General features: G+C 42.4%; 1 protein-coding gene across 2 annotated transcripts in view; it reads right to left on the bottom strand.

The window, feature by feature from the left end:
- The window catches only part of LOC126191321 (serine protease svh-1-like), a 457,777-nt gene that overhangs the window by 329,786 nt on the left and 102,151 nt on the right, over window positions 1–25,840 (bottom strand). For both annotated transcript variants that reach the window (XM_049932162.1, XM_049932154.1), the window contains exon 3: window positions 16,182–16,496. In XM_049932162.1, coding sequence (XP_049788119.1) covers window positions 16,182–16,496 — 315 coding nt within the window. The remainder of the gene's footprint in view (window positions 1–16,181; window positions 16,497–25,840) is intronic.

A 25,840-nucleotide genomic window follows, 5' to 3' on the forward strand; every position in this document is an offset into this window, starting at 1 on the left:
TTCTCCAATCCTTAGCTCCTAGCATTGTTTTCTCTCTAATCTTGCTACAGCTTTACATGGCATGCTTTCCTTTCTGTGAAAGAATCTATTACCTCATCAAAGTTTGTCAAATGTTTTGCTACATGAAAAATCGAAATATTGTTGTCTAATAGTGCATAAGCTGTTAATACAAATAGTACCCAAGACTGGTGTGGTTTCTCAATTTGATTACGTCTATTTTGTCACTGTCTGCTAGATAAAACAAAATAGGCCTTTCTAACACTGCATAAATTGCAACACACACTAAATAAACAAGACTGTTTTGCCACAAATGGCCATTTTTATAACACGACAGAATATAATTCATGAAGACCAACATAATATGCCTATTAGCCCTACTACAAGCAAAAAGCTTTATGTTAGAAAACAGTTTCACATTTCATTCATACGCTCCAGTTTCTCGAGAATGAGATCAAAAAGTAGTAGTACGAGATTTGTATATGAATTAGGAATCGTCATATTCTTCCCTAATTTGTGTGATGTCCCCGTTTCTTCTCCTTCCTCATTCCAACAAACAATCTTGTCACGACTAATTCTGGAACTATTCCTGCCTTTGTCAAAACTTATTCACCGGTTAACTTGACTAACCCTGCCAGAATCACCGGTTTAGTTATCCCCAAATATTCTCAGGTTAGGCGTTGTTATGTTCATAAAAAACCATTTTCCGTGCTACTTCCAGAATAGAACTTAAGCGGCTGCTAGATGGGGTCTGTACAACTTGCCCTTACTAGTGTAGCGATCTGGCCAAAAAATTTCTGACAAAATTTCATTTTCCTGGTGTTGCGACCACATGTAGTAAGCATTGCTTCACGCAGTGGAGAATGGCAAAACAGAGACAGCTGGCGACCGAGGCCTTGCGAAGTAAGTGCGGCTCAGATAGCCTTGCTGACAGAAGCAGCCTACCAACCGGCTGACGCAAGGACGTACACAGACCGAGCGCCGAGCGAAGCCTGGAGAGTGCTGAGTAAGGAGAAGTGAGACCAGCACGCTAAGTTATGCTGCAATATACTGCGGGAGTAATAACAAAAAGCTACCACCAAGGATAAAAAATGTCCTCCTGCTTGATATAAATATTGGAGCACAGGCAGCAACAGACAGAAGCCATCAGGAAGCAGTTTGGATCTGAGGACGGACGTGGTCCGTGTCTGAATGTTCAATCTTCGTAGGTGATGTTTCCGAAAGTCTGTTCCAGCTTGCAGGAGTCATCCGTTCGCCACCAGATGTCAACTTCAGCTCTGGAGGTCGGGTCGAGTCCGGTCGGCACCATGGCTCATTAACTACAGTGAGAACTTCCAGCAGGACCGGCCACAGTGGGGTCTTGGTCACAGGCGCCGCCGGGGACTGACGCCTGGACTTCATGGCAACCCGGTCCATGGCGCGTGGTCTGTCCATGACGAGACCTTGCGGACATCGCGGACTATGGCTTCCCAGCTGCCGGTGCAGCAGGCATCAGCAGCTAACCTCATGGCGACGTGTTCATCTCAACCACAGGGCATCCTGGCTTCAGCGGAGCACCGGTGGCCTGAGGCTCCGAGTGCCATCAGCAGTGTACGTTGCGTGCATTGCCGGAGAATCTATACAGCAGCAGCCCGGCGAAGGGATCCACAGGGCTGGGCAGTGACAATGAGGGAGAAATTGTAAAGAAAGTTCAATTAATAATTGTAAAACTCCACGCCGTCTCAGTCTTTGGCGCAGCCACTGTGTCCGCTGCTAACAAGTACTGCAGAATCCGTAACAAGTGGTGTCAGGCGCACCCACGCCATGACTTTGGCTAGCACCGTGCGGAGCAACCGAGAAACACCGAATAGGGTGAGTCCAGCAACTGCCTTCTCTCTATGTTTTCTGTGTAGCTAGACATGTCGACAGTAACGTTAAGGGATGTGAGAGTGTCATTTGAAAGACCTAGCAGCCCTGTAGACTTATCGCAGTTTCGTGGGAATGATAGTCGCGTTAACTTAGTACCATCTAAATGTGTTGGATTAACAGGTCACATCGCTCCTTGCGATAAATTTGTACCAAGCACTTGTGATGTGTGTGGCTTCTATGGTCATGTAACGGGCAATATGGTAAGTCTAGATGGCTTGCCATTAGATGTGCTAAGAATTAACTTGCTTCTGGGTAATACAATTTTATTTTTGTGAGGTGAGATATACCATCCGGAAAATGCCAGAGACATGTGCAACTGGAACAAGTGACGCTGTAGTCGCATTTACAGAGCAAGTTAAGAAACTGATTGAAGAAAATAAGTTGCAAAAGCAGCACATGCAGAGGATGGAGCAACAATTGTTGCAAAATACTCAATCAGGCTCGGCAAGCCATAGTGTAGAATGCAATGGTACTGTCTTTTCCGGTGTGGCAGATTGTTCAGCAGCTAATTTGATACCTTCCTTCTCGAGTAAAACATCAGAGGATTGAATGTTTTCATTGGTGATGTACGTAGTACGGCTAGACTGTGTGGCTGGTCGGATGAAATGTGTTTGCAAATGGCGAGGTTACGGTTAGTAGGTGACGCAAAGACTTATGTGGCATACCACGAAGGGTTAAAGGATGCTACTACGTTCACAGAGTTGGCTGAAGGATTATTGCAAAGGTTTAGAAAACAAAACAGTGCCAGATTTTTTAGAGGAAAATTGGGGAGGATGATGCAAAAAACATATTAAATGGTAGAAGAATTTTCAGACACAATTAGGAGAATGAATGCGCACACGTATGAGTTAACGCAAGATGCAAGTGCAAATGAAGTTCTATTGAAAGAAGCAGAGAATAGAGCTTTAGACGCATTTTTGCGAGGGGTCTCATCATATTTTTCATGCCGGATACAGATGGAAAATCCAAGTGACATAGCAGCAGCACTGTGCATAGCTACACATTTGCAGGAAGTGGATAGCACCACTAGAGATCGCAATGACAAGAAAATTTTTTCGTCTTCCAAAGAGTGTTACTGTTGTGGGAAGCAAGGTCATTTTAAGGGACAATGTCAGAAACCGCACTGTTTCAATTGTCAGAAAATAGGGCATAAGGCACGGCAGTGTAAAGCCAAGAAACAGGTTGATGATACAGCAGGTAAAAAACTGTTAAACAGAAAGGGAGTGTTCCTGCCGTCGAGAGGCATTCCCAGTAAAAAGAGGTACTCAGAGAGTGCACGAAGAGGTGGATTGTAGTTTGATGGTTTGGATAAGAGATAAGTGGCAAAGAGTTTGAGTGGATACTGGAATGCATGTATCAGTTGTCAGTGTGGACCTCATGGACAAGAAAGGATTGGAAGCTCCGAGATACAGATTGCACGCAGTAGGTGATAAAAAATTAGATGCACTAGGGACAGCACAGCTCAAGTTTAAGATAAGGAACGTGTAGTTCCGGGAGCAAATGGAAGTGTTGTCAACTGTGGGACAGGGATTTTCAGCGATACTTGGGTTGGACTTTCTGATTAAACATCACGCCAAAATTGACCTTTTGCAACATACACTGGAACTCGATGGGAACTTGTTCTCAATGGGTACAGCTGTTGCAAATGTTTCAGAGTCGCAAGGTGCACTGATAGCTAAGGTGATACCAACTAAACTGCGTACAAGTGCATTAAAGGTGATTTCATGTGACAAAGTATGAACAGGTACAGGGAAGTTGATCTGGGTACCAGTGGATGTCGATGTGCCACAGCAGGGGTTATTCTTGGTAGAGCCACTACCGAGTAATGAGGTTTTAGATGAAAAGCATTGCTTTATTCGTAGGAGTGTATCATAAGTAACGGACATAAACGGGCAGTTTATGGTTCCGGTGAGTTTAGATAACTTCAGGCGGGATGATGTCGATCTGCCAAAGGAATTAGTAACAGCCACAGTAGAGTTAATGGATGAAGAGGACATTGATAGTTCAAGGCTAGACTATGATGTAAAGCAAACCATCAGCATGTCTGCACTTTGTGACAAGGTAAATCATTTGAGAGGAAATGATCGTTCGGGTATGGAAGCATTATTACTAAAGTATAAAGCATTGTTTGAAGCACAGGATATGTTACCTGCTACACCGATAACACAGCATCGTATTCCGATAGGGAATCACTCTCCGGTGTATCGTAAGCCATACAGACCACTGAAACAATTACAACGAGTAGTAGAGCAATTAATAGAGCAACAACTGGAAGATGGGATAATCCAGCACAGTAATAGTCCTTGGTCTAGTAGCGTGGTCCTAGTTCCGAAGAAGGCACCGGACAGATCGAAAAAATTTCACTTTTGTTGTGATTACAGACATTTGAATGAACGGACAGTGTCGGACGTATATCCAATTCCGAATATCACAGAAACGTTAGACAAGCTAGGGCAGTATAAATTTTTCTCCACTATGGATTTCCGAAGCGGTTATCACCAGATTGAAGTCTGTCTGGAGGACAGGCCAAAAACAGCATTTAGGATGCATTGTAGTCACTTTGAGTATAAAAGAATGCCGTTTGGACTAAAAAACATTCCAGCAACATTTCAGAGGTTGTTGGATGGAGTCCTTCACGGGTTGAAACCTAAAAAATGCATGGTGTATCTGGACGACATTATAGTTTTTTCAAGAGATATAGAGCAGCATGTGGAATGGTTAGAGGAGGTGTTTAAAAGATTAGAGGCAGCACTGCTAACATTAAGTTTGGACAAATGCCATTTTGCGCAAGCACAAGTAAATTATCTCGAGCATGTTATCAGTCAGGACGGGGTACGGACAGATCCTCGTCTCACTTCTGCAGTATGAGATTTTCCGGTTCCACAAACGGTTAAACAACTGCAATTGTATATTATCGCTCAGGACTTCACGTGGGGCAAGAGATTCGCAATAAATGCAAGCTAAGTAAGGAGCCAATGCAGTAGAGTACTCTCTGTAAAACCGAATTGGAATCCCATCAGGACCTGGAGATTTATTTATTTTCAACCCATTCAGCTGCTTCACAACCCCAGGGATGTCTATCACTATGTCCTCCTTACGGGAATCTGTACGAGACTCAACAGCGGTATGTTTTTATGATCCTCCTGCATGAAAGATTTCTCAAATGCTAAATTTAAACGTTCAGCTTTCGTTTCGCTGTCTTCTATTGCCAGGCCAGACTGGTCAGTGAGTGACTGGGTGGAAGCCTTCGACCCGCTTACCGACTTTACGTAAGACCAGAATTTCCTTGGGTTTTCAGCAAGATCTTTTGCTACGGTATGATGCTGGTAGTGGTTGAATGGTTCGCGCATCGCTCTTTTTACAGCAGCACGAATCTCTACTAACTTTTGCCTGTCCTCATTCTCCCGATCTTTCTTGTACTGCGAGTGCAACTGCCTTTGCTTCCTGAGCATTCTCCGAATTGCGCTGTTAAACCACGGTGGGTCTTTTCCATCCGTAACCCACTTGTCCAATGCGTGATTTACAATGTGTTTAAAATTTGCCCATAATTCTTCCATGTCCATTGTACTGGAAGTAAATGAAGTCAATTCATTTACTAAGTGGGATGCTAACAACTGCTTATCTGGTCTTTCCAGTAAGAATACTCTCCTAGCCTTCTTGACCAACTTTTTAACTTTCGTAACCATAGTCATAATGACAACATCATGATCACTAATCCCTGTCTCAACACTGACACTGTCAATGAGGTCTGGTCTGTTCTTGGCTACCAGATCTAAAATATTTCCATTACGCATTCGCTGTCGATTTAGCTGCTCAAGACAGTTTTTGGATAATGTATTCAAAAGTAATTCACACGACGGCTTCTGTACCATCTGTAATGAATCCATAGACATCCCAGTCTATACTAGGTAGGTTGAAGTCACTTCCCACTAATATAGCATGATCCGGGTACTTCTGCGATACAGAATGTAGACTCCCTTTGAATGATTCTAGAACTGTCATGGTGGAACCTTGTGGCCGGTAATAACACCCCACAATTAACTTTATTTCCCCTAGCCCTGTTAAACGTGTCCAGATAACTTCACAATCACACTCTACTTCGACGTCAGTAGACACAATATTTTTGTCAACTGCAATGAAGACACCACCTCCTACGGTGTCTAATCTGTCTTTCCGATACGCGTTCCAACCCTCACTAAATATTTCAGAACTTCCTATCTCAGGGTTCAGCCAGGTCTCAGTCCCGAGAATAATTTGCGAGCCACACGCTTCCTGGAGGGCAGTAAATTCAGGAACTTTATTCCAAACACTGAAAATTTACTGCTAATATCTTGATAGCTGAAGTGTCTTTACACTGGGCGCATCCTGATTTCCCTGCCTGCACATCGACTGGTGAGTGTTCATCAGGACACCTCGCACTACTGCCTAGACTAAAAAAACCCCATGTGCATGCCACAAGTACTCTGCTACCCGAGTAGCCACTTCCTTTGTGTAGTGCACTCCTGATCTATCTAGCGGCATCCTACAATTCCCCACCCAATAGCACAAGTCTAGAAATCTGCAGCCAAGACCGTCACAGAGTCGACGAAACCTCTGGTTGAGACCCTCCACTCGGTTCCAAACCATAGGACCCCGATCCACTCTGGGAATGATGCTTCAAATAGAGAGCTCTGCTTGCACTCGGCGTGTGAGGCCAGCGGTCTTCACCAAATCCGCCAACTGCCTGTATGAACTAAGGATCGCCTCAGAACCCAAGCGACAGGCATCATTGGTGCCGACGTGAGCAACTACTTGCAGACGACTGCACCCCGTACACTAGATAGCCATGCGCAAGGCCGCCTCCACATCTTGGATGAGGCCCCCCGGCAGACAAACCGAGTGCACGTTGGATTTCTTTCCAGCCCTGTACGCTATTTCCCTAAGGGGCTCCATTACCCGCCTAACGTTGGAGCTCCCAATAACCAGCAAGCCTTTGCCCCTGTGTGCCTGCTTGGGCCCTGCTGAAGGAGCAGCCACCTGCCCACTGACAGGACAAACGGGCGAGACCAGTCAGACAGCCTCCACATTGACCCTCCGCCTCGAGCGTTGCAGTCCGCCACTCACCCTGAGGTGAGGGCGGCCCCAATGCGCCGGGTACGCTAGAAGGTGCCTCAGCGGCTGAGTCAGCAGACGCAGCAAGCAACACCTGGGGTGTCTCAAGCAACGCGCCAGACCCTACGCCGTCACTGCACCTTGAGGCAGCAGCCTGAAGGCGGCTGACCATGGCCAACAGCACGCTCAGCTGCTCGCGAACCGCGGCCAGTTCCTACTGCGCCCGCGCACAGCACGCACACACCCTATCCATCCTACTGCTAATATCTAACGACTCCGCAAATTTATACTCTATGGCTATCAATAAGCAATATTACTCCTCTCAAATATGAGAATATGCAAGGATTTTATGTAATTAAATATGCAAGTGCACAAACACTCGGAAAGAAATTAAGATCAAACTACAAAACAAATATGAAAGCTAAATATGCGACTCACTACTGCACTGCTGCTGCACTGATACTTCACCAGCGGCTGCTCAAGGCTGACTGCACTGTGTCAAAAGTGCACTGGCTGTCCAAAACAAACAACTGACTAACGACTCTGCGAATTTATACTCTACAGCTGTCAATAAGCAATATTACTCCTCTCAAATATGAGAATACACAAGGATTTTGTGTAATTAAATATTCAAGTGCACAAACCCTCAGAAAGAAATTAAGATCAAACTACAAAACAAAAATGAAAGCAAAATATGCGACTCACTACTGCGCTGCTGCTGCACTCATTGCCTACCAAGACAATGGTGGTTCACGTTAGTAGAGTTAGGCCGTTCCAGGGGGTAGTAGATCCATGTATAACTACTTCTCCTTCTGGCGGAAAGCGAAAAGAAGTGCCAGAAGCAGACAGTAAACCAGGTATTAAGTATAAGTTGCGTTTGAGGGATGTGTAGTTAGCAGTAATTATCATGTGTGTATTATTTTTGTGCACGGACTAGGGTTATTTTATTGGTATTCAGGGGTAGTGATGGGAGTTTTTCTTTCTCTCTCAATTCTGTAGGTGATGCAGGATGGGGTACAAGCGGATAGAGACGATATTGAGGGTTTGAACAATTCTTTAACAGTTATTTGTGACAAGGAGGAAAGAATAGGGAAGTTAGTGGATATACACACAACAGAGATACAGGGATTAGGTACAGAGTTACTGAATGTGACATGCATGGTGCGTGGAATGGCTACAGGGTTACAGGCATATATAGAACAAACACAGAAATTACTGAATACAGATCTGGAACAGGTACAAACGCGATTGCATATAGTGGAAAGGAAGCTGGAAATGGCTAAGTTGCTGCGGAAACTGGTTAACAGCATTGGTGATGCACGAGTGAGGATGGATGAACTGCAAGAGGCAGTGCATCACGCATTGCACAGGCAGGTGAGTGTGATGTTCACATCACCAGAAAAATTCAGAGTCTGAAGCAGGCAGAGGGAGAGCTTCCAGAGGGGATTGAGCACGTAGTGCCGATAATTGAAGTGAGTATGTCACATTTTTATCATACGTCTAGAATTAAGGTGACAACGGATCTAGTTAAGATGTATATAGAGATTAAATTTCCAGTAACTAGTGTGGGGAGACAGTATCACTGTTACACAGTGCATCCTTATCTGGTCAGATGGGAGCGCATGGGGAAGGGCGTACAGTTCAGGACACAGGAGATTTTATTAATTTCTAAGGTAGGGGATACTCATGCTACTATGTTGAGTTTAGAGTTGAGTAAATGTCTAACAAGAGTCAGTTTCCATTTGTCCATCACAAGTTGTTTTCATGAGCAAGGGGTCGTGTAAGATCCAGTTATTTAGGGCAGAAGCAGAAGCTTCGGAGTGTCGGAGAATAATAGTGAAGCCTACACCACATTTTCAGCAAGCTGGGAGGCAATGGTTGTATTCAGTATTCGCTACAGAGAGGATATCAGCCAAGTGTTATGACAATGGGAATTGGACAGCAACCACAGAGATGGAATTACGGGACAGTGGTTTGCTAATCAATGGGACAAATTGTGAAATAGTAGGTAATCGTTTCAGCTTACCAGCGACAGTCATGAGAGTCACCAAGGTTACAGTTAGTCATCTGACATTGTAATGGCCAGATGCGTCATTCAGCATCACTCCAGGAGAAAATTTGACGTATATTAACAATACCTTGGATGTTACACTATTGCAAACGATATATAAACTAGTAGATTTGGAGAAAGGTCAAATTTCAATGCAGCAATTATTAAGGCATGTGGAGGAGTACGATACCAGGTGGAAACGTAGCATAGTGACCATTGGTATTTCAACACAGTACTATTACTGTGTTGATTGTATTTATCGGTGTGGTATATGTCTTATTAAAATGGAGGATTCAGCATGGTAATGCAAGACCACTCCATGAGATTTCTGCAGAATGGATTACCAGTAGGGCATGAGTCAGGGTAACATGGCTGTATATAAGGAAGAAGCAGAATATAGGACAGAACTAGAGTTAACATATAGGGTGGATTCAGGGACGAATTTAATTTTTAGGAGGAGGCAGTGTTGCGGCCACATGTAGTAAGCGTTGCTTCACGCAATGGAGAATGGCAAAACAGAGGCAGCTGGCGACCGAGGCATTGCGAAGTAAGCGCGGCACAGATAGCCTTGCTGACAGAAGCAGCCTACCAACCGGCTGACAAAAGGACGCACACAGACCAAGTGCCGAGTGAAGCCTGGAGAGTGCTGAGTAAGGAGAAGTGAGACCAGCACGCTAAGTTACACTGCAATATACTGCGGGAGTAATAACAAAAAGCTACCACTGAGGGTAAAAAATGTCCTCCTGCCAGATATAAATAGTGGAGCACAGGCAACAATAGACAGAAGCCATCAGGAAGCAGTTCGGATCTGGGGACGGACGTTGTCCATGTCCGAATGTTCAGTTTCCATAGGTGACGATTCCGAAAGTCTGTTCCAGCTTGCAGGAGTCATCCGTTCACCGCCAGATGTCAACTTCAGCTCTGGAGGTCGGGCTGAGTCCGGTCGGCACCATGGCTCATTAACTACAGCGAGAACTTCCAGCAGGACCGACTGCAGTGCGGTCTTGGTCACAGGTGCCGCCGGGGACTGACGACCGGACTTCATGGCAACCCGGCCCATGGCGTGTCGTCCGTCCATGGCAGGACCTCGCAGACATCACAATTGACAGCTTCCCAGCCGCCGGTGCAGCAGGCATCAGCAGCTGACGACACGGCGACGAGTTCATCTCAACCACAGGGCATCCTGGCTTCAGCGGAGCACTGGTGGCCTGAGGCTCCAAGTGCGATCAGTGGCGTGCATTGCACGCATTGTAGGAGAATCTACAGCAGTAGCCTGGCGAAGGGATCTGCAGTGCTGGGTGCTCCAGGAAAATGCTGGGATGGTTCCTCTGAAAGGGCACGGCCAACTTCCTTCCCTGTCCTTCCCTAATCCGATGAGACCGATGACCTCGCTGTTTGGTCTCTTCCCCCAAAAACCATGCAGTGCTGGCCAGTGACAATGAAGGAGAAATTGTAAAGAAAGTTCAATAAATAATTGTAAAACTCCATGCCGTCTTAGTCTTTGGTGCAGCCACTGTATCTGCTGCTAACAAGTGGTACAAAAGTTGTAACACTACACACTACTTAATCTAACTCAAACTAACTTACACTAAGGACAATACATACACCAATGCCCGAGGGAGGATTCAAACCTCCGAGGGGGGGACCTGTGCGAACCGTGACAAATCTCCTCAGACTGCACGGCTACCCTGCGTGGCTTATGATTCATTCAGAAATTAACTTACAGAGTGTGTTCAAAAACCAACAGGTTTGTGCATCAAAATTATATGAGTAATTGATAGACCAATGTGTGCTGCATGCTAGGCGCTTTGTGAAACAAGGTTTTTTCCTCCTCTAAGAATATGAATTTGGTGCCCTCCCCCCCCCCCCCCCTCCCCCTCTCTCATAGATCCAGGCCTGCTGCGCATGCATGAATCTGGCAGCTTGGGCGCGGCAGTAAAATTTTTCCCTGTTGCATCTAGCTGCTTGCTGCGACTGCTTACACAGCCAACAGCCATATTTCTGTAGCCAGAAACAGGAGAAGGTACTACTCATACGCCACTCAACTGCGCATGCGCATGAGCCCGCTCATAACTGCTGAAATGAATCTTAATGTAAACAGTTGTGATGTCACGCTCATCAGAGGCAATTTGTTGTTATGAGGCATTGCATAGTCTTCCTAAAGCTTTTGACACATTTTGCTGTTGGTAAATGCTTGTATGAGCACTGTGTTTTGTTGTTGTATATGGCAAATATCCTTTGCAATTTATGTTTAATTTTCATTTTTTTTCTCATTTACATTTTATTGTTGCAGTATTATTCTGCAGTAGTGGGTTACAGTAATATCCTTTGTTAGAGTACCAATTCTTACCAGTCAAAGTTACAAAAATTTAACTGAAAACTAAAATAATGAAAAATTCCCAAAATTCTATAAAATTTTCGGGTTTTTCCCGGTTTTCTCCTGGTTGAAAAAATTCACCGGTTTTCCCAGATCTCCCAGTTGTCCCGGATCGTATACATCCTGTGATACCAATTTAGAAAATGTTACACAAATATCTACTGAACAAGAACACAAGTGATAAATATTCTTGGATTTTTCATAAATGTTATTATGATATGCATATCATATTCAAACATGTTCAAATTATTTGTTGGTAAATAGTTTTATTATACAGTGTATTTTTTTTAAATTTGTGAATGAATCGTGCTTTCTGATCATGCAGTCCGCCCCTGATAGCGCAACGGAATGTCATACCTAACGGCCCAGGTTTGATTCCCGGCTGGGTCGGAGATTTTCTTGACTCAGGGACTTGGTGTTGTGTTGTCCTTATCATCATCATTTCATCCCCATTGACACGCAAGTCGCCGAAGTGGCATCAACTCGAAAGACTTGCGCCAAGCGAATGGTCTACCCGACGGGAGTCCCTAGCCGCATGGCTTTTCCATTTATCATGCAACCTCTTTAAAAATTGTCAAACTAATCTCTATTAGACAAAGACACAAGTGATTCATATCACTGGTGTGTTGTAATACTTAACACAATGCAAAATATCAATGTACACATAATAATTATTGTTTTAACAATAATATGTTTATGCCAGTGCTTGCTAGGGAGACACATGCTACTTGCTCAAATGAATATATAATTGGTTAAAAGAAATTATATCTGCCAAGTAACAGAATTTTACACTTAAGTTTATCACCTTGTATAAAATCTGGGAGTTACTGAGATATAATTTAAGTGATCGATTATTGATTACTGAAGCAAAGTCGATCGCAACAACTTGCAACAAACTCTTTGATCCTAACATAATTTGGTACTACATAAAATGTATATTTATTACCCACAACATGTTCTTAAAAACAACACAACACTGCTGATTGCTCGCAGATTCCAGAGATACCAAAGAAAAGTTCTGAAACTGTATGCTCCCAGTAGAAATCCATATTTTGAGTATAGAAACCAGATACATCCGTCACTTCATATTTTGCTGCTATGCACTGAGGATCTATAGCAACTAAAGCTCACACAGGGTAACATGTTTCATGGGGGACTTACTCTTTTGGCTAATTAAAAAACTGTATCATGTAAGGACAAAGGTCTCTGCAATGCAATATCAAAATACAATTAAACAATGTTTTCGGATGTATAGGACCTTCATCCCCTCATGAACCATGGACCTTGCCATTGGTGTGGAGGCTTATGTTCCTCAACGCTACAGACAGCCGTACCTTAGGTGCAACCACAATGGAGGGTTATCTGTTGAGAGGCCAGACAAGCGTATGGTTCCTGAAGAGGGACAGCAGCCTTTTCAGTAGTTGCAGGGGCAACATTCTGGATGACTGACTGATCTGGCCTTGTAACACTAAGCAAAACAGCCTTGGTGTGCTGGTACTGCGAAGGGCTGGAAGCAAGGGGAAACTATAGCCATAATTTTTCCCGAGGGCATGCAGCTTTACTGTATGGTTAAAAGATGATGGCATCCTCTTGGGTAAAATGTTCCGGAGGTAAAATAGTCCCCCATTAGGATATCCGGGAGGGGACTACTCAGGAGGACGTTATCAGGAGAAAGAAAACTGACATTCTACGGGTCGGAGCGTGGAATGTCAGATCCCTTAATCGGGCAGGTAGGTCAGAAAATTTAAAAAGGGAAATAGGTAGGTTAAAGTTAGATATAGTGGGAATTAGTAAGGTTCGGTGGCATGAGGAACAAGACTTATGGTCAGGTGAATACAGGGTTATAAATACAAAATCAAATAGGGTAATGCAGGAGTAGGTTTAATAATGAATAAAAAATAAGGATGCGGGTAAGCTACTACAAACAGCATAGTGAACGCATTATTGTGGCCAAGATAGATGCGAAGCCCACGCCTACCACAGCAGTACAAGTTTATATGCCAACTAGCTCTGCAGATGATGAAGAGATTGATGAAATGTATGATGAGATAAAAGAAATTATTCAGATAATGAAGGGAGATGAAAATTTAATAGTCATGGGTGACTGGAATTCGATAGTAGGAAAACGATGAGAAGGAAATATATTAGGTGAATATGGAATGGGGGTAAGGAATGAAAGAGGAAGAAGCCTGGTAGAATTTTGTGCAGAGCATAACTTAGTCATAGCTAACACTTGGTTCAAGAAACATAAAAGAAGGTTGTATACATGGAAGAAGCCTGGAGATACTGACAGGTTTCAGATAGGTTATATAATGGTAAGACAGAGATTTACGAACCATGTTTTAAATTGTAAGACATTTCCAGGGGCAGATGTGGACTCTGACCACAATCTATTGGTTACAAACTGTATATTAAAACTAAAGAAACTGAAAAAAGGTGGGAATTTAAGGAGATGGGACCTGGATAAACTGCAGAACCAGAGGTGGTAGAGAGTTTCAGGGAGAGCATTAGGGAATGATTGACAAGAATGGTGAAAAGAAATACAGTAAAAGAAGAATGGGTAGCTTTGAGAGATGAAATAGTGAAGGCAGCAGAGGATGAAGTAGGTAAAAAGACGAGGGCTAATAGAAATCCTTGGGTAACAGAAGAGATACTGCATTTAATTGATGAAAGCAGAAAATACGAAAATGCAGTAAATGAAGCGGGCAAAAGGGAATACAAACGTCTCAAAATGAGATTGACAGGGAATGCAAAATGGCGAAGCAGGCATGCATAGAGGGTAAGATAGATACTGCCTATAGGAAAAATAAAGACATCCTTGGAGAAAAGAGAACCACTAGCATAAATATCAAAAGCTCAAATGGAAACCCAGTTCTAAGCAAAGAAGGGAAAGCATAAACGTGGAAGGAGTATATAGAGGGTCTATACAAGGGTGATGTTCTTGAGGACAATATTATGGAAATGGAAGAGGACGTAGATGAAGATGAAATGGGAAATATGATATTGTGTGAAGAGTTTGACAGAGCACTGAAAGACCTAAGTCGAAACAAGGCCCTGGGAGTAGACAACATTCCATTAGAAATACTGATAGCCTTAGGAGAGCCAGCCCTGACAAAACTCTGTGAGCAAGATGTATGAGACAGGCAAAATACCCTCAGACTTCAAGAAGAATATAATAATTTCAATCCCAAAGAAAGCAGGGATTGACAGATGTGAAAATTACTGAACTATTAGTTTAATAAGCCACGGCTGCAAAATACTAACATGAATTCTTTACAGACAAAAGGAAAAACTGGTAGAAGCTGACCTCAGGGAAGATCAGTTTGGATTCCATAGAAATGTTGGGACACCTGAGGCAAATCTGACCCTACAACTTATCTTAGAAAATAGATTAAGGCAAGGCAAACCCACGTTTCTAGCATTTGTAGACTTAGAGAAAGCCTTTGACAATGTTGACTGGAATACTCTCTTTCAACTTCTGAAGGTGGCAGGGGTAAAATACAGGGGGCAAAAGGCTATTTACAATTTGTACAGAAACCAGATGGCAGTTGTAAGAGTCAAGGGGCATGAAAGGGAAGCAGTGGTTGGGAAGGGAGTGAGACAGGGTTGTAGCCTATCCCCGATGTTATTCAATCTGTATATTCAGCAAGCAATAAAGGAAACAAAAGAAAAATTCGGAGTAGGAATTAAAATCCATAGAGAAGAAATAAAAGCTTTGAGGTTCACCGATGACATTGTAAGTCTGTCAGAGACAACAAAGGATCTGGAAGAGTAGCTGAATGGAATGGACAGTGTTGTGAAAGGAGGATATAAGATGACCATCAACAAAAGCAAAACGAGGATAATGGAATGTAGTCTAATTAAATTGGGTCATGCTGAGGGTATTACATTAGGAAATGAGATACTTAAAGTAGTAAATGAGTTTTGCTATTTGGGGAGCTAAATAACTGATGATGGTCGAAGTAGAGAGGATATAAGATGTAGACTGGCAATGGCAAGGAAGGCGTTTCTGAAGAAGAGAAATTTGTTAACATCAAGTATAGATTTAGGCGTCAGTAAGTCTTTTCTGAAGGTATTTGTATGAAAGTGAAATGTGGACAATAAATAGTTTAGAGAAAAAGAGAATAGAAGCTTTTGAAATGTGGTACTACAGAAGGATGCTGAAGATTAGGTGGGTAGATCACATAACTAATGAGGAGGTATTGAATAGAATTGGAGAGAAGAGAAATTTGTGGCACAACTTGACTAGAAGAAGGGATCGGTTGGTAGGACATATTCTGAGGCATCAAGGGATCGCCAATTTAGTATTGGAGGGCAGCGCAGAGGGTAAAAATCGTAGAGGGAGACCAAGAGATGAATACACTAAACAGATTCAGAAGGATGTATGTTGCAGCCTAGCCCATACTTGTCGACAACTCAACACTTCTGTTTTTCTGTGAGTGGTCTCTTTACTCCTAAATTATTTACATGCACTAGTATGTAACAGCATAATGGTAAATAAACAATACTCTGGATGTGACAAATGAAATACAAGCAAAAATTAAAACAAAATTACTGTCTGTTATCCACAGCACTAATTATTCTGTTAGTATCAGTTTGGGAGAAAAAAGGAAATTATCAAATACACATGCCTGTACCTAATAAAAAATAGTACAAGCTTGAATATAATCCAGTACTTCTCTAAGAATCCTAGGTTATATTCTATGATAAATTACAGTTCCAACTTCAACTTTTTTTCCCTTAACATTTTAAACATACCTGGCTGTTGGCACTTTACCAAGTATGCGAAGTCACACTGATTCTTCTCTGAATCAAACAGCGTTCCTGGAGGACAGTCCTGAACAAATGCTCTACCATTCCAACAATTCAAAAATTTCTTGCAATTATTAGGGTGTGGTATAATGCCTCCAGACTTAATTTTAGAACATCCTTCAACATTTATAGTAGTAGTGGAATGTGGTGCCTGTGTCTTTGTTTTGTTCCTGGTTGTAGGCAATACAGACTCAGAATCCACACTTACTGTCCTGTTGACAGGTATTTTTTCCTTAAGGAATAATGTGCCACTGTAATATGCTAAAAGCAAAAATAAAAATAAACAAATAAATGGAACATTCTTAATGTTGTAAAGTAAAATATGTAGTGCTAGAAATTCATATTGCAATAGGAAGCCACTTCATTTTAAACTACAAATTTCTCATTGTGACAGTACATAATGTGAGGTATTTACTGGTTCATTCTAAATAATCATTACCATTACATATATGGCTGTGATGATCATTAACAATAATGAGGATAAGGAGCAAGAAACAGTAGCAGTTGTGGAGGAAGAGGAGGTGGCATATAAGAAGAAGGAGAAAAAATACAGATAAAACAAAGAACTGTATATTGTTGTACCTGGCCAAAGCAACTTTTCCTTGTAGACCAACAATGTGTTCATATGTCTGAGAACAGAACTGAATAGATTCTAATCTTATATTTGTTACCGTCTGATGCAAATTACAATTTTTCACAAAATTGTGAAGAAGATAAAATGTAGGATTTCAGAAAGTTTGGTAAGTAAGGAACTAAGAAGGTACTGAAACATACCAAGAGAACTAGAGTCACTTGTGGCTGACACCTGTCTTACACAAGAATTTGTTCCCAGTTATTCAGTTAAAGTAGTATAGCCAGTATATGATTCTGTACAATGTCTTTTGCATAAATTTGTACACTCAAATTAATTCTGGATGACAAGTAGCTACATGTTACTAATATTTTTTGAGTCCTAATACAAAGTAACATATACTGGTGTACGTGATTCCAACACAGCGGCATTTCAACAGCTCTCTTTCAGGCTCTGGAATGGCACTCACTCATATCCAGATAAATGTGAATGACTGATGAGACACTACAGAGACACACAGAATTTGCTCAAAGAAATGTATGTTTGTGGTGGATGACTTGAGAAAGGAGGACATGTTAGCCACAGGCTGCAAAAGGCAACTGGGGGCATTTGTAATGGAGATGGAGATGCTGGCCACAAAATGTTGCTACTGGATGAAAGCAATCCATTTAATTTCATAATGCATATTGCTTAGTAGTATGTGAAGACTGCCTATATCCAGGCTACATTATTTAGAACCTGAATTTTCAGAAATGATGTCTCAACTTTCATTTTAGTGTACCTATTCCTATGAATCAGTTCTAAGAAGAATAAAATGTTTCAATTGGATTTACTTTTCACATCAGCACTTGGCCTTCCACCCCCCCTCCTTTCCCAATCCTGTATTTCCTGAGAAGCTTAGCAAAATATCAGACCCGCATCTGATGGCTAAATTGTTCTTTCTTGCCTGAATTATACAGTCACAAAATCGGAGATACATGCTATGATTATGGCCATTCTCATAGAAAATAATCAGTAATATATCTGCAATACTCCAACATTAAAGAGACTGTAATCCTCAAAAACAGAGAAAAGCTACACAGTAATGGAAACATAGCTGTTCCTGTCATACTTGTCTGGAATTGTGCCATTTTTTCTTCTCTCATGTCATCTAATGTGCTCTGTATAACAGCCTCACCTGTGGCGCACATACACACATCAATAAAAGTTGTACATCACCTCAGTTCCGAGAGTTCCGGATCCTGTACAGAAAACTGGAATAGAAATCAACATAAACATCATTTCCACCCTTTTTATTGCTCATGAAAACCATGCATTGCATATTGTAGCGCCATACAGTGAGACCTTCAGAAGAGGTGGTCCAGATTGCTGTACACACCAGTATCTCTAATAACCAATAGCATGTCCTCTTGCATTGATGCATGCCTTTATTCATCATGGCATACTATCCACAAGTTCATCAAGGCACTGTTGGTCCAGATTGTCCCACTCCTCAATGGCGATTCAACATAGTCCCTCACAGTGGTTGGTGGGTCATGTCGTCCAGAAACAGCCCTTGTTTTCAATCTATCCCAGGCATGTTCGATACGGTTCATGTATGGAGAACACGCTGGCCACTTCAGTCAAGCAATCTCATTATCCTGAAGGAAGACATTCACAAGATGTGCATGATGGGAGTGTGAATTGTCATCCACGAAGATGAATGCCTAGCAATATGCTGCCGATATGGTTGCACTATCGGTCAGAGGATGACATGCACGTATCGTACAGCCATTACAGCACCTTCAATGACCAACAGCAGCATACGTCAGCCCCACATAATGCCACCCCAAAACAGCAGGGAACCTCTACCTTACTGCACTTGCTCGACAGTGTGTCTAAGGCGTTGAGCCTGATCAGGTTGCCTCCAAACATGTCTCCGATGATTGTCTGGTTGAAGGCAAATGCGACACTCATCAGTGAAGAGAACATGATGCCTATCCTGTGGTCATGGCTCTACAGTACTCCTACTCTTCTCTTGTTTGTTATATTTCTCTCTTACACTCCATTCCTTTCAATTTTTAACTGGTACCATTATTAATATCATCTCAGCAACGCTACATTTGTCTCTCCATCTCCTGCCTCCAAAAACATATACCACTCCCTTGCCTAACATGTCTTCCTCCCTCTTTGCTGCCTCACTCCTTTCTACTCCTAATCTCACCTCCGTTTTCCATTTGCCAACCATGCATCAATAGTTAAAGATGCTATTGAGTTGTGCCCATTTACATATTAAGTGCTCCTACACAACATTCATCATACACAAGCCAGAGACTGGTTGCTTGTGTTGAAAAATTCTTTGTCTTGAGTTTCTTTAAATGATAAGCGTAACCAAAGTGGTCTTAAAATGAAGGAGCAATGTTGTTACTACAGTAATAACAATAATTTTGTGTGGCTCATGGCCAGGCACAAGCCTTCAAATGGACGCTACTTCAGCAACTTGCATGTCCCTAACCTCCCTCAGTTGTCCAACTGGGGAGTTACAGTTTAATGTGAAATTCAAACAATGTGCCATTCCTGGTGACTACTCACGTCATTGAGAGGTGAAGACTAAATTAAAGGCTGCAAACTTCTGTGTTCTGGCCGGACTCAATCCCATGACCTCTTGGTTTCTAGCCACATGCTTTACTGCTAGACCACTACAAGTTGATCAGCCAGAACATTATGACCATCTACCTAATAGCCAGTCCATACACCTTTGGCATGGAAACCAGTGGTGACACTTCATCCCATGGAAGCAATGAGGCCTTGGTAGGTCGCTGGAGGGAGTTGGCACCACACTTGCACACACAGGTCACCAGATTCCCATAAAATCCATGGAAGGTGGCAATGAGCTCTGACACCACGTTCAATCACATACCAGATGTGTCCGATCAGGTTCGTACCCCCCATGGGGGGGTGGAGGGGGGGGGGGAGTTAGCATGTCAACTGGAACTCACCACTGTGTTCCTCGAACCACTCCATCACATTCCTGGCCCTGTGATGTGGCGCATTATATTGTTGAAAAATACTACGTCCATCGGGAAACATGATCATCATGAAGGGGTGTATGTGGTCCGCAACCAGTGTAAAATATTCCTTGGCTGTCATGGTGCCTTGCAAAATCGATGGATGCCAATATGAATATTCTCCTGAGCATAATGGAGCTGCCACCAGCTTGTCTCCATACACAGTAGAGGTGCCAAGGAGCTATTCCCCTGGAAGATGATTGATTCACACCCTCTCATTGACATGATGAAAAAGGTATCAGGATTCATCAGATCATGCAATGCTCTGCCACTGCACCAACGTCCAGTGCCAATGTTCATGTGCTCATTCAGTCATAGTGCCCATGTCATGACGTTAACATTGGCAAGTGCTGTCGAGACCCATCATTTGGAGTGTTCGATGCACTGTGTGTTCAGACACACTTGTACTATGTCCAGCATCAAAGTCTGATTTAGTTCCACCACAGTTCACCTCCTGTCCTATTTTAATAGTCTGCTCAGCCTACGACATCTGACGTATGTAGTGAGGGGTGGCCACTCAACCCCAAGATGTCTGGACTTGGTTTCATCTTGGTTTTTCCACACTCACCACAGCACTCCTCGAAAATCTGAGAAGTTTTGCAGTTTCTAAAATGCTCATGCTAAGCCTCTGGGCCATCACGATCTGCCCCTGGTCAAACTCAGATAGATCGCATGCCTTCCCCATTCTATACACAGACAGTATACTCACTGAGACTACATGCACTGTATGCGTCTGACTAGCAGTCATTCCTCACCAGGTCACGCTGCCATCACCTGGATATTTGTCCACGGATAGCAGGTCAGTAATCATAATGTTCTGGCTGATCAGTGTATAGTAACAATGCAACATACATATACAATAAATTAACACTATTGGATGTATTATTGGGCTCATATGACTGAGGAACCATCACCTGCAGTAAGTAAATCTTCCAGAAGAGGCTACACTTAAGACTTGAGCACTGCATCAAACAAAAGCAAATATAGCTGCATCGCACATACATTCAATTAATGTTATTTATTTGACTTTGGAAATACTGTATATTGTTAACAAGATTTATATTTTTTATAGCATAGATCATATTCAGTTCATTATTTTGATGGTGAAGATTTCAAATAGCAATAATTAGTCGGCCAAACCCAATAATTAAGCACAGCTTGGTGCTCATTGGCAGTAATCATTATTCATCTGTGACATGAAATTAAACAGTTCTTACTTCATGAGGTAAGTGATAATGACACAATGAGACATCTGTTATCAGCAATTAACTTTAAAAGAAACGACAGGAATGCATTTCATCTCATTATGCTTCATATGTGCAATGCCTCTCTTCGGAAAAAAATGTTTCACCACATCAACACATTGCACAAAGTTGGCAGTATAAAATGAAACATTTCTGTCCATTCCTCCTCTATTAAGGCACCAAGTTCTAAAACCCGAAATCTGCATCCATAGTGTCACAGGCATCATTCATTAAGACTGGAGTAACACTCATTCATAATGCTCTACATTGTTCTACTTCGATGCAATTGTGTGCTACAGTGAGGCATGCTATACCTGCAAATGACTGGAATGGAATAAACTTCACTGCAGCTGCTCTTTCTCCATTCAGAAAAGGGCGTGCCACAGAATCTTCTAATTTCATTTATTTATCACGTGGCATACATAATTCTTTATACATTATTATTCAGCTTATGAATATTCCATTCCATGGCCAAGGTAGTGTTCATTTGGGTATTTATGTGTGTGAATGTGTGTAATTTCTGCCAGAAAAACACAAGGGCACAAAAGTTAATTAACAAGCTACTGTGGTGTGTTACTTGGGCCTATTCATGATGTATGAGTCAACTGAAGGTGAGTGGTTGCCTGCCCATTGCAGATAAACATCACTTTAAAGAGATACAGATTAATGCAGCAATATCTGTGTAATTATCTGTTGCATTTTTCTCACAAAACATTTATTCAGTACAGCAATCAATGAACTGAAGTAGTTTTGGTTGTACTAGGGTCAGCTGGAAAGAAGTCATAAAACGTTAAACAAACAGCAAGCAAAAATAATAAACAACTTTGGTTGTAGTCCATGTGAAATTCATTCATAGGACAACAATTAACCAGGCTCTTGAATAATCAATCTGCAGTCTGCTGATGTACAACCTAAGTCTTCAGTTTACTTGTGCTCAGGAAGCAGTACAAGTATTTTAAGTGTCAATTCTGAGCAGTTGCCTTGCAAGGAAACTGTAACATCTACAAAAAGAGATCAAAATAATCTGTGAATGTGTGCAAATGGACAACTGCATAACATTAATACATATCCTGGATTTAGCAATAAATATAAACAATAACTGAGATTAGCTACAATTGGCTTTTTCGCCCTAAATCCAGATGATACACACAATGGATTGACTAAAAGACAAGATCAAATGTACAAAAATTATGAATTGTGAACAAAAAGCTTTGTTTACAACAAGCACAAAAATTAATTAGTTATTGACAAAAAAATAAAAAATTTGTGAGCTTAGTAATTAACTGCTGCAGATGAAAGACTGAGTAGCACTTTTCTCACAATGATAAAATGACTGATGAACAAACTCAGTAACTATATGATGTAGAAATCTATGTATGCAATTGGGCCAATGGAATGAATCAAACATAGAAATTTATGATACCAGTCAGAGATCAGATGTGAAAAATTAAATCTCAGGAGCACGTCAGCAACTACAAATTGAAGATCCAACTGTTAGTTTTGATGAACAGACTGAAATATGTAACCATAATATTGATTGTAAACAGCTAGAAAACCAAATCAGGGTAAACACAATTATAGAGAGATTAAACATCACCACAACAATGTAACATACTTAGCAAGGACTAATTATAGCCTAATATTATGTGTGTCCTTCAGCTGACCAAAGGTAGCATATAATGGGAGGAATTAAAGCAGCACACTGTGTAGGAACTGAGCAACTGACGTGAACACAAACATGACTGAGATTCTTGATAAGCTTTTGGACAATATTTTTCCTTGAGGCTAACAGCCTATTAGCTCCAGAGAAGAACTTTATCCAAAAGCTTAGAGATGACATCAATCTTGTTTATGTGCCTGCTGCCAATAGCCTTGCCACAGTGGTAACACCAGTTCCCACCAAACCACCAAAGTTAAGTGCTGTAGGGCTTGGCTATCACCTGGAAGGATGACTGTCTGCGTCTGCCGAGCGCTGTTGGCACGTGGAGTGCACTCAGTCCTTATGAGGCCAATTGATGAGCTACTTGATTCAGAAGCAGTGGTTCCAGTCCCAAAGCAAAAACAGCTGAGAGAGTGGTGTGCTGACCATATTCCCCTCCATACCCGTATCCAGTGATGCCTATCAGCTGAGGATGACGTGGCCGTCAGCTGGTACAATTTGACCTTCTAAAGCCTGTTCAGATGGAGATAAGTTTTAGTTTTGGTTATGTGTATGTAAATGGTTCAATGCTTCAATTATGTAGTGAGACTGCCTTTCATTATTTGTATTCCAACCAGGAATTCCCAGTATCATAACAGACGCAACCTATGGTATACTGTCATGCTCTTAAAAGGCCACAATCTTACATGACGACAAAGCCCTGATTCATACTTCAAGATCATTCAAGTGTGAATTGTGATTTGGTGAACATACGGGTGAAATTTAACACCTCATCTAGCTTGCCAAACCATTCAGCTTGAAAGGATCCATGTTTATGAACAGTTTTCATCAGCAATTCATCAACAGTAATGAGACTGAATGCATCTCTATATGGAGAGGAGTCTGAAATTATCCTGAAACCTATTCAGGAATGACACATCTGATCTGAGAATAGCTGCAACAGTAAGGAGTAATACTGACTAAAGAATGCTGAAAGCAGAGACTATGAATAGACTTTAGATTCATGAATTCCATAATAGCTACATATCAATTGCACTAGCTTTATAGGCCTAATTTTTATTCATAATTTCCTGATAGAATCCATGATCAACTGTTACGCTATTCATCACTGGCTACACACAACTGTGGCAGATATATTTTGTTTCGCCTTTGTGCTTTCATTTCATACATATTATTTTGTTTGTGCAGAATCACCTCCTCTCTATAAAACTGCACACTTGTGAGATTTTTATACAGAGATATTTATCATCTAATATATTGAAAATTTTATAAAAATAATAGACTGCTACTCACCATATAGCAGAGATACTGAGTTGCAGATAGGTACAACAATAAGACTGTCAAACAAGTAAGCTTTCAGCCAAAAGGCCCTCTTCTGCATTAGACAACATAAATACACACACTCACGCAAATGCTGCTTGTGGGAGCATACAGGGATGAGCTGGAGAGCAGGTAGGGCAGCTAAGTGCAGTTGGGAAGCTAGACAGAGGTCAGGGAAAGGTGGGGGGGGGGGAGGGGGGGGGGGAACAGAGAAGTAAAAAGACTGTGGGTGTATTAGTGGACTAGAGGGCTATGCATCCCTAGTATTGGAACAGGGAAGGGGATAGGTTGGTGAAGAACAATGACTAACAAAGGTTGAGGCCAGGAGGATATATTGCAAGGAGAGTTTTCATTTGCATAATTCAGAAACACTGGTGTCAGTAGGAAGGACCCAGATGGCACAGGTTGTGAAGCAGTCACTAAAATGAAATGATCATGTGGCACTGCTGACCAGGAGGCCCTGTTCAGGGTGTGCAGCAGCTGGGTACAAGTCTTATTTCAGGTGATGCCAATTTGGAGGACTTGCGTGTCAGTGATGATGAGGACAACACAACACCCAGTCAGTGGGCAGAGAAAATCTCCAACCTGGCCAGGAATCGAACCCAGGCCCGCTACTTGGTAGGCAAGCATGTTACAACTCAGCTAAGGAGACAGACTTCAAAATGAAGAATGTTGTGTTGGGCAGTGTGCTCAGCAACTAGATAGTTCAGCTGTTTCTTGGCCACATTTTGTCAGTAGCCATTCATGCAGACAGACAGCTTGTTGTTTGTCATGCCCACATGAACACAGCACTTTGATTGTAGCTTAGCTTGTAGATCACATGACTGGATTCACAGGTAGCCCTGCCTTTGATGGGATAGGTATAGCTGGAGTAGCTGATGATGGGAGGATGTATGGGACAGGTCTCGCATCCAGGCCTATTACAGAGATATGAGTCATGAGACAAGGGGTTGGGAGCAGGAGTTATGTAGTGATGGATGAAGATATTGTGTAGGTTCGGTGGGTGGTGGAATACTACTGTGGGAGGGGTGGGAAGGATAGTGGGTAGGGCATTCTTCACTTCAGGCCATGGTGAGAGGTAGTGAAAATCCTGGCAGAGAATGTGATTCAGCTGCTCCAGTCCTGGATGGTACTGAATCACAAGGGTGATGCTTCTCTGTGGCTGGACGATGGGGCTCGGGGTGGTTGTGGGAGGGGATGAGGGGTGACTGGAGGATAAGGCACAAGAGATCTGTTTCTGTACAAAGTAGGGAGGGTAATTACCATCTGTGAAGGCCTCAGTGAGACCCTTGGTATGTTTTGAGAGGGGCTACTTATCGCTACAGATATGTTGGTCGCAGGTGGCTAGGCTATATGGAAGGGACTTCTTGGTAAAATGGAAATGAGCATTTGGCGTCATTGGCCGGGAGGCCCCTTGCAGGGCAGGTCCAGCCACCTTGGTGCAGGTCTTATTACATTCGACGCCACATTGGGTGACCTTCCTCGATGTTGACCTCCAACTCAAATATGGCTACATCAGTACCTCTGTCCACATCAAACCTACCAACCATCCATAGAAAGAAGTCCCTTCCATACAACCTAGCCACCCATGGTCATCACATCTGCAGTGATGAGCAGTCCCTCTCAATATACATCTAGGGTCTCACTGAAGTCTTCACAGACCATAATTATCCTCCAAACCTTATACAGAAACATATCTCCCATGCCAAGCCTCTCCAGTCACCCCCACCTCACAGAGTCCCAGTGTCTGGCCACAGGGGAGC

The sequence above is a fragment of the Schistocerca cancellata genome, chromosome 1 (genome assembly GCF_023864275.1).
Source record: "Schistocerca cancellata isolate TAMUIC-IGC-003103 chromosome 1, iqSchCanc2.1, whole genome shotgun sequence".
Lineage (NCBI taxonomy): Eukaryota > Metazoa > Arthropoda > Insecta > Orthoptera > Acrididae > Schistocerca > Schistocerca cancellata.